Source organism: Bos grunniens, chromosome 7 (genome assembly GCF_055505025.1).
Source record: "Bos grunniens cultivar Pamir isolate PY7600 chromosome 7, Bosgru_T2T1.0, whole genome shotgun sequence".
Taxonomy (NCBI): domain Eukaryota; kingdom Metazoa; phylum Chordata; class Mammalia; order Artiodactyla; family Bovidae; genus Bos; species Bos grunniens.
Genome location: NC_141171.1, coordinates 4,846,365 through 4,863,824, shown reverse-complemented (window position 1 = coordinate 4,863,824; position 17,460 = coordinate 4,846,365). Strand labels below are relative to the sequence as shown.

General features: G+C 59.0%; 1 protein-coding gene across 3 annotated transcripts in view; it reads right to left on the bottom strand.

Moving 5' to 3' along the window:
* The window catches only part of ELL (elongation factor for RNA polymerase II), a 79,468-nt gene that overhangs the window by 3,823 nt on the left and 58,185 nt on the right, over positions 1 to 17,460 (bottom strand). For all 3 annotated transcript variants that reach the window (XM_086408362.1, XM_086408364.1, XM_086408363.1), the window contains exons 5-10: positions 15,436 to 15,710; positions 11,556 to 11,680; positions 5,925 to 6,021; positions 4,305 to 4,788; positions 534 to 600; positions 92 to 263 (exon numbers count right to left, since the gene is read on the bottom strand). In XM_086408362.1, the coding sequence (XP_086264488.1) occupies positions 92 to 263; positions 534 to 600; positions 4,305 to 4,788; positions 5,925 to 6,021; positions 11,556 to 11,680; positions 15,436 to 15,710 (1,220 nt within the window). The remainder of the gene's footprint in view (positions 1 to 91; positions 264 to 533; positions 601 to 4,304; positions 4,789 to 5,924; positions 6,022 to 11,555; positions 11,681 to 15,435; positions 15,711 to 17,460) is intronic.

The following is a 17,460-nucleotide window of genomic DNA, read 5'->3' as shown; positions in this document are numbered from 1 at the left end:
TAACAGGCCTGACTCACTCGGAGTGGGCAGCGCCCCCGCCCAGAACAGGAGGGGACGCGTCTGAGGACGCAGGAGCCAGGCAGGGCACTACCTCGTACTCCTCAGAGCCCTGCGAGAGCTGCCGGAGCTGGGCGTCGAGCTGCGTGAAGCGCCGCGTGACCCGCTCGATGCGGGCGTGCAGGCCTCGGTACTCGCTGTACTCAGCATTGAAGTCATTTTTGTAGCTCTGGCGCTGCTCCGAGGAGGAGATGGTGGCGTATTTTCTGGGGAGATGGGAAAGAAGGGCCAGAGGGGCTTAGGGGGCTGCAGCAGAGAGCCTGGAAGTGTCCACAGCCAAGTGGCCAGCCCCAACCAGGAAGCAGCCCTAACTCCGAGCAGACTGGCCGTCAGGAATACACACACAGCCACGGAGTCAAGTCAGCACACGCGTGTGCACACAGACAGGAATACACACACACAGCCATGGGGTCCATGCTGCCTCTGCTAACCTGCAGGGGTGGGGGTGGGGAGCAGCTGGCAAGGGAAGTACTCACAGCAAGTAGTCGGGCGTCTCCGAGGTCGACGTGGGGACACTTGAGCTGCTGCAGGTCCCGTTTAAACCTAAAAGAGAAAGCGTGCCTCCTGAGTCCGTACCTTGTGTATCTGTGATGAGATCTACAGAAGGTTGATGCCCTACTGTCTGAAGGCCTCAGGGGGGAAGCCACGCAGAGGGAGCCAGGGTGGGCAGAGGAGGCGTGAGTTAGGGCGAGCACCATCTGGCCACCGTGGGGGGCTGCCTGGAGCTGGAAGTGCCCCCTGCGCAGTGGGAGAGGTGGTGAGCCAGCACGGTGTGCGTCCCCAGAGCACACCCGTGCAGAGACAGCATCGTGGGCGCAGTCTTCAGCAAGCACCCAAAAGTATGGGTTCACTGCAGGGTTAAAGCCTGGGAAGCTTGTCCAGAGCCTTTGCTAACCCCATGTAAAAGCCGTGAAGATGAAAACCGGTGACCCCTGGCCAGTTGAGTCCCAGGGGCATACCATTCTCGGGCCCTACAGGACAAAGCCGGATGGCTGCCAGGGTTTTCCCCCTCCTCTCCCTGTGGATGGAGCTGCAGGCCCTGCAGGCTCTGGTCTCTGGCCTGACCACCCCCACCCCGCCACCCCACCCATCCTCCCATTCTTCCCACCAGACCCAGGACTGTGAGATCAGAGGGTCAGCCCTGGGACTGTGACCCGAGACTGTCCTGAGACAGTGCCCGAGGCCTGCCCGGGCTACAGTCTGCTCCTTTTCCCCGGGGACTTCTTCCAGATGACCTCTGTAATCCCGAGACACAACCGATGTTATCACTCTGAAGCATTTGCTGAGCACCCATTTTGGTGCCTCTCTCGGCAGAAAACAGCCCTCCAGGGGATCAGTGGTTTGACGAGCCCCCGTGCGGTTTTATACTCCATCCAGTGCAAGGGGAGATTCCCACCAGTGGATGGAGCCCACCCACACCCCCATCTGGGTGTTGTCTCTGAAAAGGCTGTGGCCTCCCTGGGATGCAGCCCAATAGGCACACACACGCAGATTTAGTCTACACCCCACCTCCCACAGCCCAGGCATGTCAGGCATCCCGGGGTGCTTCACCTTGAGCCTGAGAATCAGATGGACCTGGCAGGACACCACTGGGGTCCTGCCTGTGGCAACCAACCCTCTGTGGGCCCCACCCCTGCCTGCACTCGGCCATCCCTGGACCAGCCCAGCTGCTTCCCACTTGTGTGCCCCCTCCCAGGGCAGTGGGTGCAGGGACATGTCTGTAGGGTCACCCTGCAGGACCCAGGTCTGGGTGCCAATGAGAGAGGGTGACCCAGTTCCCACATAGGAGTCAGTAGGCCTGAGTTTGGCCTGGATGAACCGAAGCACCCCCCTGCCCAGCACGTGGCCTGGCCAGGAAGGTACCCTTGGGCCACAGGTGGGGTCCACAGTCTGAGTGAAAGCTGGGGGCAGGCACGAGGGTGGGTCTAGGACCCAGGAGTGGCCCCGCAGCACAGGGGGAGGGAGGTGGTGGAGGGGGGCCTTGGAGGGGTGGGGTGGGGCGGGGGGGGCACAGATGGGCTGGGCTGAGGAGTCTGCCCGACTGGAGGAGGCTGCCACACCCATCAGGGTCATAGGGCAGGGCTGGGACCACGGGCCAGACGAGGGGGACAGCAGCAGGCAGAAGGGTGGGCCACCTCACGGGACACAAGGGTGAGGGTGCTTCTGCACTTGGGTGCCGGCCTGGAACCCTGGCCAGCGAGGCAGGGGAAACTTCAGAGAACAAGGCTGCTGCTAAAGGCGGGCAGGGAGCTCTAGCCTGCACAGACGCCCACCCAGGAAGGAGCCACAGCAGGAGGCTGTGTATGGTGGGGCTCAGGAGGCAAGGCAGGCCCCCACCCACCAGTTATCACTATCAGCTGAGCTGCCAGAGAGGCCAGTCTAGGGGGTTCGCTCGGTGCCATCCCAACTTCTGGTGCGCGCTTGTCCTTCCCCTCCCCCTTGGGGCCCTTCTCCTGGCTTTCCTGATCCCAGACCTCCTTCTCACCCTGGCCTGGGGCCAAGCTGCCTGTGGCTGACACACACTGGGCAGGAGCCAGCGCCTTCTGAGCCCTGCATGCGGGGCCGGTCTGGGCAGCATCTTCCTGGCCTGGTCTGCTGCCTGGCCCCATGGTCCTACTTCCCCAGACCCTGCCAGAGCACATGGAACCTCACTTCTGCTGTCTGGGCTCCCTGAGCCCAGCTGCTCAGGTCTGTGTCCCTGGGTGGGACCTGGGTCAGACGGCCTGTGCTTAGAGAGCCAGGCTCCCTTCCCCTCCGGGAAGCCTAGCATGCGGCAGGGCCGAGGGGCCCCAGAAGACTGACGGAGCTGCAAGGTCTGTCTTCATCAGACCGACCCCGGACCCGGTCTCCAGCTGCAGAGTGAGGAGCAGGCATGGCCTTTCTGGAGGACAGCTGAGGCACATTCAAAAGCCTGAAGGAGCAGGGGCTCCACCTCTGGTCCAGGAATGCCCCCTGCTGGGGATCCTCCTGAGGGAACAATCTGAAAGCCACACCAGATGAAATGGCCCCCAGGACCGCCAGGGCTGCACCTCTGTTGCTGTGACATGCTGATTAGGTTAAATTACGTGAGAGGAAAATCACAATGGAGTCAGTACTGCTCAGAGAGCTCTCTAAAAATGGCATCAAGAAGCCATTAAGGAAGTGTGACCTGTGCACGGCTCAGCCTGCATGGCATCTGACCTTGTGATCCCCGTCTGCCAGAACTCGTGCCAGCTGATGGACTTATCAGACCCCCACCCCCAAACCACGCGACACCGTCAACTTACTGGGCCCCCAACCTAAAACAAATGTTTTCTGACTCGTCTGACTTGCGTCAGAGTTAAACCGTTCTCACCAGAAACCTTTAACAAACTAAAGGCTTTCAGTCTTCATAAACCCAACTCTTGCTCTTCCTGAGAACTCTCATGGTCACCTGAACCTATGTCTCTCAAATGGTAATTCTCAAGACCCTATAGAAACCATTTCCCTATGTGCAGCCTCCAGAGTTATTCTGGGGTTGCCAGTAGCCACAAGGGGTGCTCAGCTCAGATGCCCGGGGCTCTAACTGGGAGTGGGGAGGCTCTGGGGGTAAGGACGCCGCCCCTACAAGCCCCAGGTCCTCGAAGGTCTCCCTGGTCAGCATAGAGTCCCGACAGCCTCACACCCCTCATCCCGCTGAGGGTCTCCCGAGTGCCAGCTTCCCTACAGGCGAGGCCTTGCTCTGGCTCTTATCAACTGCTGTTCGGTAGACGAGTCTCCCACCTCCTCCTGGACCTGCCTCTCAGACCCTCTCTCTGCAGGCTCAAAGGTTTGCTCTGCAGGTCACAGCAGGAACACAGTGATCCAGGGACCCCCTCCCCACCAAGTCCTGCCCCCCGCAGCCATCCCTGAGCCCCAGACCCTTGCTGTGTGCTGTGTCTGGGGTCTCCCTGCAGCCAGAACCGGGCCCTGGAATTGTTCCTCTCCCTGTGAAATATCCCCTCCTGTGAGCCTCAGCTCCATCAGGCTCCGTGCCCCTGGCCCTCAGGGCTGGCCTGGCACACACCTGACTGTAGGAGCCTTCAAGAACAACACCGCCAGGGCAGTCACGTGAGCCAGTGCGAAGACGCAGAGGGCCTTAATGTGCAGGGTGGGCCCAAGTGGGGACTCAGGAGGCAGCCCTCTCGGCATCCTGTGGAGTGAGGGTGCGCAGGCACAGGGCCAGTGCTCAGGCCCCCACTGACCCCCCTTCTGCAGAGCCCTCTGCCCCTCAACCTCCTGACACCTACCCGGGGCGACTGGTGGGGCAACTGGAGGGGCTGGGGGGCCCGGCGTCTGGCTAAGTGGCCGGTCCCGGGGCCTGTCCTCGGCTGCCCTCTCCTTGTCTTTGTGCTTCTTGGATTTCTTCTTGGATTTGCCGTGCAAGGAGCCGCTGTGGGGCCTGCTGGGCTGGGCACAGTCTGTCAGCAGGGGCATGCTGAGGCGCTCAGTAGGGGCTGGGGCGGCCACTTCCCCACGCTCACAGTCCCGGCCGCTGTGGCCCAGGTCGTTGCTGACGTCGGCCAAGGGGTCGTGGGCCCGCGGCGGCTCCAGTCGCAGGGGCAGGTGGGTGTCCGTACCAGCCAGAGGGCCCGGGGTGGGCAGCAGGCCCTCGCGGCCGAGGGTCGTGCTCAACTTTCCGTTGACTGTGGGCTGAGCTCTCTGGGTGAAGTGCGATATCCTGGGTTTCTTGTTGGCCAGAGGGTCAATGAAATCAGGAGGCTGCGGCCGTTTCTGTGATGGAGAGGAGAGAATTTCAGGAGTGAGCCTGTGCCTGGAGTCACTCTGTGCCCCAGGGAGAGGCTGTGCAGCAACAGGCCAAACTTGAGCTGACCAGGAGCCCCACCGCAGGCCCTGAGGGGACCAGCGCCCACAGGCAGGGCCACTCCGGCCACAAGGGGGCGCGCGAACACCACAGCAGGCCCGAGAGGCCCAGAGCTCCGGGGCCTGCCTGCCCAGGGACCCGGTGGGGCCGCGGGCCAGCAGGGCAGAGAAAGGGCGGCTGGGCCATTAGGGGACCCGCTTCAGCCCATAAGGGCCACCCCTGGGAACTGATCTAAAACAATACTGTGCTCAGCATCCCCCCTTGATGACAGTAAGAGCAACGGAGCCCAGTCTGAGTGACACAGGGCAGGCCCCACAGGCCAGGACCGTTCTCCCCAAGGGCCCTTGAATCCCCATGGTAACCCTGTCACATGGTGCAGGCCTCATCCCCATTCACAAAGGAGAAGACTGAGGTCTGGAAGGCAAGGCCAGAGTAGAGGAACGGAGCCAGGATCAGACCAGTCGGCCCGGGCCCAGGGTGCGGCAGTGTGGGCCAGAGTGAAATGAGGCCCTGCCCGCCACGCCACAGCCACGGGGGTGCCCTGGGAGGCTTCAGGACCTAGGCCGGATGCCTCCAGGGGCAGGCAGAGCGGGGAGGAGAGCGGCTGGCCAAGCAGGGGATGGAGACATGGGACTCATTGGTCAGAGCATGTGGGGGGAAGAGACAGCTGTCACCAAACAGCTCCGACAACGGTGAGGGACCGCACTGCTGAAGATCAAGCCCCCAACAGCAAGGCCCTCCCTGCCTACTAACACGGCAGAGCCTGCTGGGGACACACTGAGTTTTAAAGCAGCCCTGGGAATCAGAGGCTCCAGTGGCCAGAGTGGCCAGCGGCCCGCGCGCCCTCAGCCACACTACCCCGAAAGGCAACCCAAGGAACCTATCCAGGTTCCAGGCCTGGGACCCCCAGCACCCAGTCAGCTGCTTACACCTTCAAGAAAACTCGCCAGCCCTGAGTGATAGGCCCAACAGGCTCCCCGAGAAGCAAGGTCAGGCCCACCGCCTCTGCTGAAGCCCGCCCACCCTCCCCGCCAGCCGCTCCTACCTGAGGGGGCGAGGCTGAGCTTCCGTGCTCGCCCGGAGGACTGCTGGCAGCAAGGTCCCCAGGGAGGCCACCTGTGCTCTGTGGCTGGCACAGTTTCCTGCAGAGGAGAAGCAAGGCAGGTTGGAGGGTCCTGAAACAATGCCCTCCCTGCGAGGCACACCCAGGCCCAACCACCTCTGCACTGATACTTTGCACCCAGCGTCTGGGGGAGGGCCTGGCTCCCCGCTGAAGCAGGGCAGTGCTGGGTGTGATGGGCACGCCCGGCAGGCAGAGAGCAGTCGAGCACACCCAGCCCTGGGTGCATCCGCAGCAGCCCCGTGGCCACGGCCTCAGCCTCACCGCCAGAAGGCCGGCCACACTGGATGCTCTGTGCCCAGCGAAGGGCCAGGTGACCAGATGCTCATCTCGACCTTCATGACCATGGAGACCAAGGACTCCTGGTGCAAAACTGACCAGACACTCAGGGTCCATGCTGTGTCCCCACAGGAGCTACAGACATTGGGTGTTGGCCCTTTTTTAAAAAACATTTGGTCCTTACTTTTATAAACAACTGTCATCCCAATAACAACACTCACTGCAGAAACAGAATGCAAAAGAGGGCTGAGATGCCCTGCTCTGAGGTGGGAGGACCCCCCCAGATTCAGCTCCCATCTTCCTGGGAGCCAGGCCCCAGGACCTCCAGGGATGGCAGGAGCAGCCAGCAGACCACTGGAATCAGCTCAACAGCGCAGCTAGGGACGAGAGAAGAATCGCCCCGACGCCTGACAGAAAAACGGAGGCCCTGAGAGTCATCTTGGCTGGGTGGGATTGGCCCCTTGAACTCCTAGAGGCTGAGAGTCTCAGGGGAGCCCAGGCACCCAGCTGGCCCCCCAAGCCCTGCAGGAAGCTGAGCTGAGGTCTGGGGCCACGTCCGCTGCTCCAACCAGTGGCCAGCAGAGCACCTCCCCGGCCTCAGCTGCACTCCAGACTCCGGCGGCTGCCCTCCCCACAGAGGCCTGAAATGCAAGGAGAGACAAAGGAAGGTTCTGAGAGTGGGTGGGGCAAGTCTACTGTCCAGCACTGTGGAAGCATCCAGAACTTTCAGTCAAAGACAGAGAATCAGGTGTTCACATCCATTCTCTCTCAAGTCCCCACTAAAAAAGCATAAAAGAGAAGGGGAAAAAAAAGACAGCAATGCTACTTAACGTGGGAAGCAGAAGCACAAGTGGTGACTGTCCTGGAGGAGCCAAGGAAACTGAGTCCTGGCTGCAGAGCCCGCAGGCCACAGTGTGCGCCTCGGAGACCTCAGTGGAGGGGCCCTCCAGGCTGCTCCCCAGCAGCCCTGCTCTGGGACCTGGCCTGCTGGGGCCAGCTGCAAAGGGAACCCCCAGCATGTTTGGGAGTAAAGGAGCCCAGGTCTTCCCCAGGGGGCCAGGAGGCTGCTCGGGCCACACAGGATGGACAGAAGCATGGCCTCCAGAGGAAAGGAAACAGAGGGGCCTGTGGAGGGACCCAGAGATGCCTCAGGGCTACCAGGGAGGCTGGACTGCCAACAGCAAAGTTCTGTGGAGGTGGCACCCTGGCTTCCAGGCAACAACTGTCAGGCCCTGAAGCAGACAAGACTATGCATTTGACAGGACAGAGAGCAACCAAGCCCCTGTGCCACTACTACTGAGCCCGCATGCCACAACTACCGAAGCCTGAGCCCCACGACAGGAGAGGCCACCGCAGCGAGAACCCTGAGAGCCGCACCTGGAGAGCAGCCCCCCCGCCGCAACTGGAGAAGAGCCCGCACAGCAACGAAGACCCAGCACAGCCACAAATAAATTAACTTTTAAAAAGAAAGGAAAGAGAGACTAAGAGGATGAAAATGTTAAATCCACCAGAAACACACCGGCCTTAACAGCCTCAGAAAGACAAAGATCTGAAATACACAGCTCTCCAAAGAAAATATACAAATAGCCGATAACTGCACGAATAGATGCTCAACATCATTCACTGCTCATCCAGGGAAACTCAAATCGATACCACTATAAAATACCACTTCACACTGGCTAGAATTAAAAAAAAGAAAAAGAAAATATAACAAGTGTTGGTGAAGCTGTGGAAAAAATGGAATTGGGCACTGCTGGTGGGAACGTGAAATGGGGCAGTCACTGAGAAAGAGAGTCTGGCAGTTCTTTAGAAAGTTAAACACAGGATTACCACATGGCCCAGCAATTACACTCCTCAGGACTCATTTGAGAGAACTGAAAATCTGTGTCAGTTGTATTTGTGTCCTCGTACACAAATGTTCACGGCATCACTGTACACAATCCTGAAAAGGCGGAAACAGTTCACATGTCCACTGGCAGAAAAATGAATAAGCAAAAACTCAGACACAATAGACTATAGAAAAGAACCAAGAACCTGGCCGTAGAAAAGAATGAAGCTCTGCCACACGCTATGATGTGGAGAAACCTTGAAAACCTAACACTGAGTGGAAGGAGCCAGACACAGAAGGCCACACGGCACGCAACTCCACTGATACGCAGTGTCCACAACAGGCGGATCCAAGAGGCCGGGGCTGCCAGCGGCTGCCAGGCGCTGGGGAGGCGGGGTGGGAGCGACTGCTAAGGCAGCTTGTTGGGTTTTCTGGGGGGGTGAATGGTTTGGAACTAGATGGAGGTGGTGGTTGCACCTTGGGAACTAGAAATGATGGCAAAAAGAGAGACAGATGGGAGAAGCTGAAGAAATCTCCCCAAAGTAGAAGAAATAAAAAGAAATAACCAGGAGGACAACGGTGAATGGTGTAGAGGCAGGGCCCGTGGGGGCAGACTGAGGAAGCCCGCGGGAGGACGAAGAGGGTGAGGCAAGCGTGCAGACTGCCGGCTCCAGCCACCCTCCACGCTATCGGGTGACCATGGGGACACGCACAGGCCAGGGAGGGAACTGACGAGGCGTCTGTGGCCAGACCTTCAGTGTGGAGGGAAAACGCCTTCCAATCTAAAGGCTAGATGTGGCCAATTGCCAGCTTGTGTGCTGGCCACCCAGGTGTGGAGCTGTGGCAGAGGGCCGTCCCAAAGCCTTCTCCTCGGAGAAACACTCCAAGAGCTGGGTCCCTTCAGCATCAGGGCAGAATCCCAGACCCGGAAACAGGAGGACCTGCGAGGGAGGGAGGCAGCTCCTGTGGAAGCCCTGGTCCCCTGAAAGTGATGAAAGGCCATGAGACAAAGACAGGGAGCTTGTGGCTGGACGTGAAGGACACAGAAGGCTGAGCACCTGGCAAGCAGGTTACCAACTACAGGGAAAGTGCACTGCCTGTGAGACGGATGGAGGCTCGGGCTGTCTAGGCTATGCCCTGGGGGAGGGGAGGCCAGGACAGGGCAGGTCGGGGCACTGATTTCAAGGCCACACGGGGTCCAGGCCTCATCCTGCACTGGGACATCCAGACTCTGCCTGGGCCGGGCCAGGCCTGAGCCGCACACATGGGGACTGACAGCACAGAGGAAGCATCCGAGCAAACAGCTGAGGGCTTCCCCGGTGGGCCAGCGGTTAAGAACCCACCTGCCAAGGCAGGGGACACAGGTCTGCTCCCTGCTCCGGGAAGATTTCACATGCTGAGGGGCAATTAAGTCCATGTGCCACAACCACCGAGCCCGTGCTCCAGAGCCCGAGTGCTGCGCCCGGTGAGGTGCGCGCCCCCGGGTCAGTACTCTGCAACGAGAAGCCCGAGTGCCTGTCTGCAGAGCAAAGCCACGGGGGCCCAGGCAGACCCTGGAAGCACAAGCGTGCTCAACTCAGGTCCAAGTTCAGAACAAGCTGTAGGATAAGGACAGCTGCAGCCCCTGGGGTAACACGAGCCCCCACACCCAGCCTGTAACAAGAGGAACACCCTAAGACCTCATTTCTCCTTCTTGCCATGAGACCCACGGCATGAAGACCGGTTGTAAGGAGGGCCTTCTTCAGGGAGGGAGCAACCTAAACATGGAAAAAAAAAGCTGTGCAGAGCAGCGCTGGGTTGTGGGTATCAGTGATATTGACCCTGACCTCTGCCCATCAATCAGGTCAAGCTCCCAAGAGCAGCAGATGCTGCCAGCTTCTGGAGAGGCATCGGGCCAGGCCACCCCCCAGCTGGCCCACGCAGCCCGAGAACAGAGCGCCAAGACGGCCCAGGGCAAACATGAGAGAGGAAAGGAGAGCTTGGCGTGGCCCTGAGCGCCGGGAGTCAAGAGCCTGAGGAACCTCCCACCTGATACCCCTCAGTATTCACCCACGTGATACCCCTCAGTATTCAGCCCAGTTTCCTAGGGACCGCACCCACCCATGGGCAGACTGCCCACAGGCTGCTGGCTCCCGGCCATGCCCCTCCTGGACAGCTCTGGGAGGCCAAGGGCTGGGGGCCTGAGATCAGCCGGCAGTGAGAGGCTCTGAAGGAAGGAAGGGTGGGAGCAGCCTCAAGGCGCCCCACCCCACATGCCCCTTGGAACCTCAAAGCACTCAGGTGGGTGTAAATTACTATTTCAACACTACCGCCACACGTGCACGCATGCTCCATTACTTCAGTCAAGTCCAACTCTTTGCAGCTCCACGCCCTACAGCCTGCCACTAGAGTCCATGAGCATCTCCAAGCAAGGATACTGGACTGGGTGGCCATGCGCTCCTCCAGGGGATCTTCCCAACCCAGGGGCTGAACCTGCGTCTCCTGCATTGCAGGCAGATTCTTTACTGCTGATGCAAACACCTGCAGGAGGTGACAGTGTCTGAGACATGCTTGGTGGGCAGCAGACGCCGCCCAGAGAGGGGAGGGGGAGGGTCTTCTGCCAAAACCGTCCCCTCAGCCTCCCTGAGCACCTAGAGACGTCTAGAGAGCCACAGCAGTGACCCCGGAACAGCAGGTGAGCACCCCACAGGGCCAAGGGGGGACTCATGGTTCACCTAGAGTGGCCCCAACTTGGCTCTGATCTCCAGATGCAGTTACTGGTTTAAACAACTTAAAAAAAAAAAGAAAAAAAAAAAAAAACCTTCATAAATTGCTCCAAGTCCCTGAGAAACCACTTAAGGACTAATTAGCATCTCAGGCTGCTCTGAAGGGCGCTTCACAGCCGGGGCTCCCAGGCATCAATTGAGAAGGAAATCATTAACTGCTTGCCTTAGACAGGGGCCGACTTAACCACTTCTCCCCAGAGCCACCTTGGCTACTCCTGACTTCGGGTCCCCATTAACCCAAGAGGGGATCCTTTTAATTAATGCTGCTTAATAGTGTCTGTGGGGAGGTTTGTTTTGCTTTGTTCCTTTCTGCTTCCAGTCCTTGAGACTTCCTTTTTAAGAAAGGCGGCTGCAGCAGTAGCCTGTGGGGACACGCAGATTTCAGAAGGAGCTTGATAGGATGGGCAGCAGGGGCAGCAGGAACGGCTGCTTTGGGGCCTTCTGTCCTGAAGTTCTCATGTTCAACGCAGAGACTCATGCCCTCCACCCCACTCAGCAAGGCTCGCCTTTTTCCTACAGGAGGCCACGGTGGGCTACCCAGGCAGTCTCTAGAGACCCCCTCCATCCTGCCTGCAGGCCCTGTGGGCTTTGGCGCCACGGGAAGCCCCCTCAGCCTCCTGGAGATGAGACGTGCCCCAGGCCCAGGGGATGGGGACCCACTGACGGACGGGGCGGCAGTGTTACCGGACGAGCATCCGCTTCAGCAGCTGCTGGTCTCCCTCTGAGTAGCCGGGCCAGTCCTTCTGCACATCCTTGTACACACAGTCCTTCAGCGTGCACGTGCCGTCCTTGGCATTCACGTTGGCCACCTGCAAGACAGAGCCAGAGATGATCACGAAAGCATTTTGGGGGGTGGTGCAGGGAGAGGCGGAGACAGACATTAAAGGGGAAAGAGGACAGCACACTTCTGCCCAAGCCAACACTTGGCCCCCCAACTCCTCTGCAGGCCGGGACGGCGGCCCTTGGGGTGCCGAAGGGTCAGAGCAGCAGGCCCAGATGCTGCTGGAGGCCAGGCTGGCTCCACAAGGGGGTGCTGCCATCTACACTCCCAAGACTCCATCAGCAGTCCATCTCCCTGCTATGGACTGAACCATGTTTGTCCTCTACAAATGCACATTAAGTCTTACCTCCTGCTAACCTAAGGCGACGGTATTAGGAGGTGAGGCCTTTGGGAGGTGCTGAGGTCATGAGGATGAAGCCCCCATGGGAGTGTCTTTTTGGGGGAGGGGCTGTGCTGGGTCTTTGTTGCTCTGAGTTTTCTCCCGATGTGACAGGCTGGGGGCCACTCTCCAGCTGCAGTGTGCGGGCTTCTCACCGTGGTGGCTTCTGTTGCAGAGCACAAACTCGAGGGCTCTTGGGCTTCAGCAGTCGTGGTGCATGGGCTCAGCAGGTGTGGCTTCAGGGGCTAGAGCACAGGCTCAACAGCAGTGGCACAGGGGCTTAGCTGCTCTGCAGCATGTGGGATCTTCCTGGATCAGGGATTGAACCCTTGTCTTCTGGACTGGCAGGCAGAGTCTTTACCACTGATCCACCAGAGAAGCCCAAATGTCTTATTTATAAAAGAGAATCCAGAGTTTCCTTACCCCTCTCCCCTGGATGACCATGAGAAGGCAGAACGCAGGCCCTCACCAGACACCCAATCTCCCGGTGCCCTGACCTTGGGCCTCCCAGTCTCCAAAGCTGTGTGACGGGTCTGTGGTGTCTAACCCACCCAGGCCATGGTGTTCTATGACAGCAGCCTATGGACTAAGATACACGCTCTCAAACTCACAGCTCCTGTGGCAGAGTTAGCTGATCTGGGGGAGCTGGGGGAGGGGTGCCTTCAGGGCCCAAGCTGAGCCCACCTTCCCTGCAACCAGCCAACCCTGCTGCTTCTGGTTAACACAAGCTGAGTTCGTCTTCAAGATTGTGCAAAGATGCATTTAGAACATTTGCCTTAATGTGCTTGATGGAATTCAGGCCCCTGACCCGCAGAGGGCACTTTCCCAAGCATCTCGTCAGGCACCATGATCTCCAGAACGCGCGTGTGGAGCTGGGTGATTGGCACGGCAGCTGCTGTTTTTCACTACAACTGAGACTATGAATTTATTCTCCACGTCACGGCAGTTTCCACAAGGAGCATTTTTAGTGGCTGAGTAATACTCCACCAAGAGGCTGCACTGTGACCCACTCAGCCTCTCTCCTTTGCTGGACGTGGACTTTGTCTCCAGCTTCTCTGGAGCATAAACACATGTCACTTGTGCAGGTTTTTCCACGCTGGGGATGGTTTTCTTCGGCTGGCTTCCCAGAAGTGGGATTAGTGGGTCAAAGACTGAACATTTTTATGGCTTCTGAGACGCTTCGCTAAAATGCTCTCCAGAAGAGCCACCCACCCATCCACACTCCCACCAGGAAGGTGGAAGGCCTCAAATCTTCTCTCCAGATGTTTTCACAAAAGTGAAAGAGGTGTCTTTGCATAGTGCTGCTCGTCAGAGTCACTGGGTGAGGGGCGGGAGGCCTGGGAAATGAGCATCCTTTGTGAGGTGCAGCCCCCATACCTATCCTCACGCTGGTGGGGTCCCAGTGCCCCTCCCACAATTGCTGGGGAGAACAAGTCTGGTAGCAAACACAGAAGCTCAAGGCAGATGGGACAGGAAATCAGAGAATAGGAGAAATCAGAGCGGGCACCCAGGATGCTCTAGCACTCTAGTGCAAGACACTGCCTGGGCCGCCTCGGGGAGCTGCCAAACCCAAGTTGGCTGGGGAAGCTGGCACCCAGCATGATGCCTCTCTAACCCCAGGAGAGGACCAGGAGCGGTGAGAACACCTTGGCGGTTAAAAGTGAAGCAGGTGCCCCGGGCAGACCCAGGTCAGCACCGCCAGCCCCCTCTCTCTCCAGAGCACTAAGCCTGGCGCCACCGGTGTCTAGGGGTCACTCAGTGGGTAAATCTCAGGTGCCATCAGGTGCTGGGTTGGCCAAGGTTCACATTCTGCATGTGCTGCTTTTTTACCCTGGGCCCAAAGAGAACAAGATTGGAGAGCAGGAGCAAGGGCATTTTTCAGAATGCTACCCCAGGGGCTAAGGACCTGGCTGGATGGTGATTCGCGCTCCAGGCACCGGCCGGGGCAGGCGTGGCTGTCACCCCTGCCCTGTCTCGGCTCACGGCTGATGACCCTGCCCAGCTCCCTTAGCCCTGCTCAGTCACCCTATGCTGCAAGAGGCAGCTCTGGGTGGCCCCGAGCCCAGGGAAAGGGCCTCCCGTATGCTTCCCCCAATTTCCCAAGGGTGAGCCAACACATGTGACTTTCCAAAGAAATGAGCACCCTGGGAAATGTTCTTGGTTCCAGAGCTTTCTGGATGCTCTAGCAAGCCCCAAGAAAACTGGACTACAGAGTAACGTATCTGTCTTCTCCAGGCCCCAAGCTGACTCCCGAACTTGCTGGGAGAAACACTGCCACTCAGTCAGCGCCAGCACAACCTCCACGTGGGGGGGCGGATGCTCAGGAGGCCAAGTTTGCACAAAGGCTGCCAGTGAGTACACAGAGGAGCCCCTGACGGGAACAAAGGCTCCGGGGAGCACCTCCTCTCTCAGGACACAGGGGGCTTCTGCACGGTGACGGGGAGGGGAGGCACCTGCCCTGTGGGGCAGGCCCAGCCCCAGATCAGCACTCGTGCTCGGAGTGCGGGGCTGGTCACAGAGGCCCCTCTTCACCCCTGCCCTGCGCCCTGAACTCGCTGGGGGGTGATGACGACACAGAGATGCCAGTCGGAGCATGGGGGGACAAAAGCCATGCCGATGTTCTCCTACCAAAGGTGTGTGTGGTCACCCCAGCCTCGGACTGCGCTCAGGGAGGGGCAGAGGGGCAGCAGGGTACCCACGGGAGAACTCGGTCAATCAGAAATCCTCAGAAATGCGTGGAAACTCCTCAGACACAGTTCCGGATGGTCATGGCATCAACTTTAGACCATAGGAGGCAGCACCCAAGAGCCCAGAGTGTCTGAGGCAGGCCACAGCTCCTCCCAGAACACTGGAGTGACTGCCGCTGGCTGTGGGTCCTCACAGCAGCAGTGCTCTGAGGTGGCCTGTTGCCACTTCACGGCCAAGCAGCATGCACGCGGCCCAGCTAAGGCACTGAATCGGGAGCAAGCCACCGACCCTCTCAGGAGTCCGTGAGCTGCCTCCCTCAGGGCGGCTCTGGGACCAGCGTTGTCGCTCCAAAGCCCTGGCTGTTTAACAGCAGGCTCTGCCTGCTGGCCCCACGTTCCTGCCTGATTACCTCTTGATCCCAAAGAGAGGTGCTGCAGTCACTTCCCAGCCACAGACAGAAACCTGAGGGTCCAGACATGAAGTCCCTTGCCTAGCGCCATAACTGATAAGCCACAAGGAGACCCACCTGATATGAAGCCTGAATTCTTGCTAACTTGCACTTGTGGATTCCCCAGGCTTCATTCAATTCCAAAAACCTTGTGCATCTGAAGTCTTGGGTCGCCCATGCTACACCCACTGCCTGTGAGCCTACAGTTATGAGGAGACGAGCCCTGGACAGTAAAAGTGCCCCATGCCCCGCACCGGGCAGCACGCACCTGCTGGAGGAGGCTGTCCAGCGCGTCCTTGTCCGCCTGTGCCAGGCCGTCCTTCTGCAGCCGCAGCAGCAGCTCGGCCTTCCGGTAGGGCCTCAGCGCCAGCAGGTGCAGCACGCGGTCCCGGAAGGGCCGCTGAGACACCCCGCTGCCCCCGCCAGCGCTGCCAGCGCTGCACTTCTTGATGGCGCTGGCCGGGTTGATAGGGGTTGCCCGCTTCCGGGAGGGCACGGCATCCACTGCCCCCGGGGCCGGTTTCCGAAACTGAACCTTCTTGCCTACAGTAAGAGCCAGGTGTCAGGGATGGGAAGGGCTGAGGGGTGGTCGCCGTGTCCCCCTGCCTGGAGCGATGGCACGTTCCTGAGCGAGCACACGGACACCCATGGATGGCCCACGGCCGACAGCGCCGAGCTCTCACCACGCCCAAGGCACCTTAAGCCTCGTGCAGCCCACTTGTCCAGTGAGAGTGCCACCTGCTGACCACAAGCAGATCAAAGGGCACTTGTGGGTCCCCAGTCTCAGAAGTGGGCTGAGAGCCTTAACTACTACTACTACTACTACTAAGTCACTTCAGTCGCATCCGACTCTGTGCGACCCCATAGACAGCAGCCCACCAGGCTCCCCCGTCCCTGGGATTCTCCAGGCAAGAACACTGGAGTGGGTTGCCATTTCCTTCTCCAATGCATGAAAGTGAAAAGTGAAAGTGAAGTCGCTCAGTTGTGTCCAACCCTCAACGACCCCATGGACTGCAGCCTTCCAGGCTCCTCCATCCATGGGATTTTCCAGGCAAGAGTACTAGAGTGGGGTGCCATTGCCTTCTCCGGCGAGCCTTAACTAACTTCATCCAAACCCCTGGCCCCTATGGGGAAGAGGGCTGATGGTTAAAAGCGAGTCCCAGAATGGCAGGAGAAGCAGCCCAGAGCCTGCAGTCCCCAGCTCTCTGCTGGTCCCCTGGGTCCCGCCGTGCTCTTTTACGACCAAGGAGAAAAGAAAAAGTGTCAGGTCACTTGGGCAGACCTGCCTGTGCTCGGAGCCCCGGGGGCCGCAGGCCTCTCTCCACCCTCCTGGTGCAAACAGAGACGTGTGAGGGGGTCCTCCATGGAGCCCCCTGGGGTGCTCTTGACGGAGGGGGGCTTCCATCCAAAGTCGCTCACTCCACCTTGGACGACGCCCCTGCCACCGCAGGAAGGAGGACCTCTGAGCAAAGTCAGTGCAGGTCTTAAATCCTTGGGCCACAAAGCTCTCCATGACAACTGTCTTTTGCACATATCCCTCAACTCTGACTTGTCATATGAACACAAGAAGGAGAGCTTTTAGAACCTGCAGGGCCAGACTTCGTCCCCAGAGAACCCTGATGACATGGAGTGGGGGAGAGGCCTGACACAGCCAGGACTGCATGTCTCTGGCTTCTGAGGCCAGAGAACAGTAAAAGCCTTCATTGTGTCTTAAGTGGAACAGTAAGATAAATTCTGGCTAGAGACCCACCCAAAACTTATTAAAATGTGTACAAATGTCTGTATTTGCATCATAAGGCAGGAGCAGGCAGCTGCAGCCCTTTGGGATTCTGGCTGGCACCTCCTGGGTGGCTGACAGCCAGGGGCCCAGGCTCCCCAGGCACACACTGCCACGCCCACCGGGGCCCCGTGCTGACAGGAGGACCAGCACCATCTAGGGTTCCATTCAGAGCCAACCCCACCGCTTGGCAAGGGAGACTGCGTGCTCTGTAGAGCAATGTGAAAGAGTGACTTTTTCTTAAAGAAGAAAAAAACTCCAAAACCCATCAAGGTTCTCCTTTGCTTCATGCCTCTCTCGGGCCTTTCTTGCCTGACAATGAATTCACTGGAGACTCCGTCTACACCCAGAGGTGGGAAGACTGAGGCAGCGCAATGGAGCTTTCTAAATAAACAGTACTTCTCTCCGCACTTTTAATATGGTCAGTGTCTCAGTGTCTCTGAAATTGTTTCCAAGCAGATACTGAGGGGGTGGAAGGTCCTAGGAAACGGATCAACGTGTTTCCTTCCAGGTCTC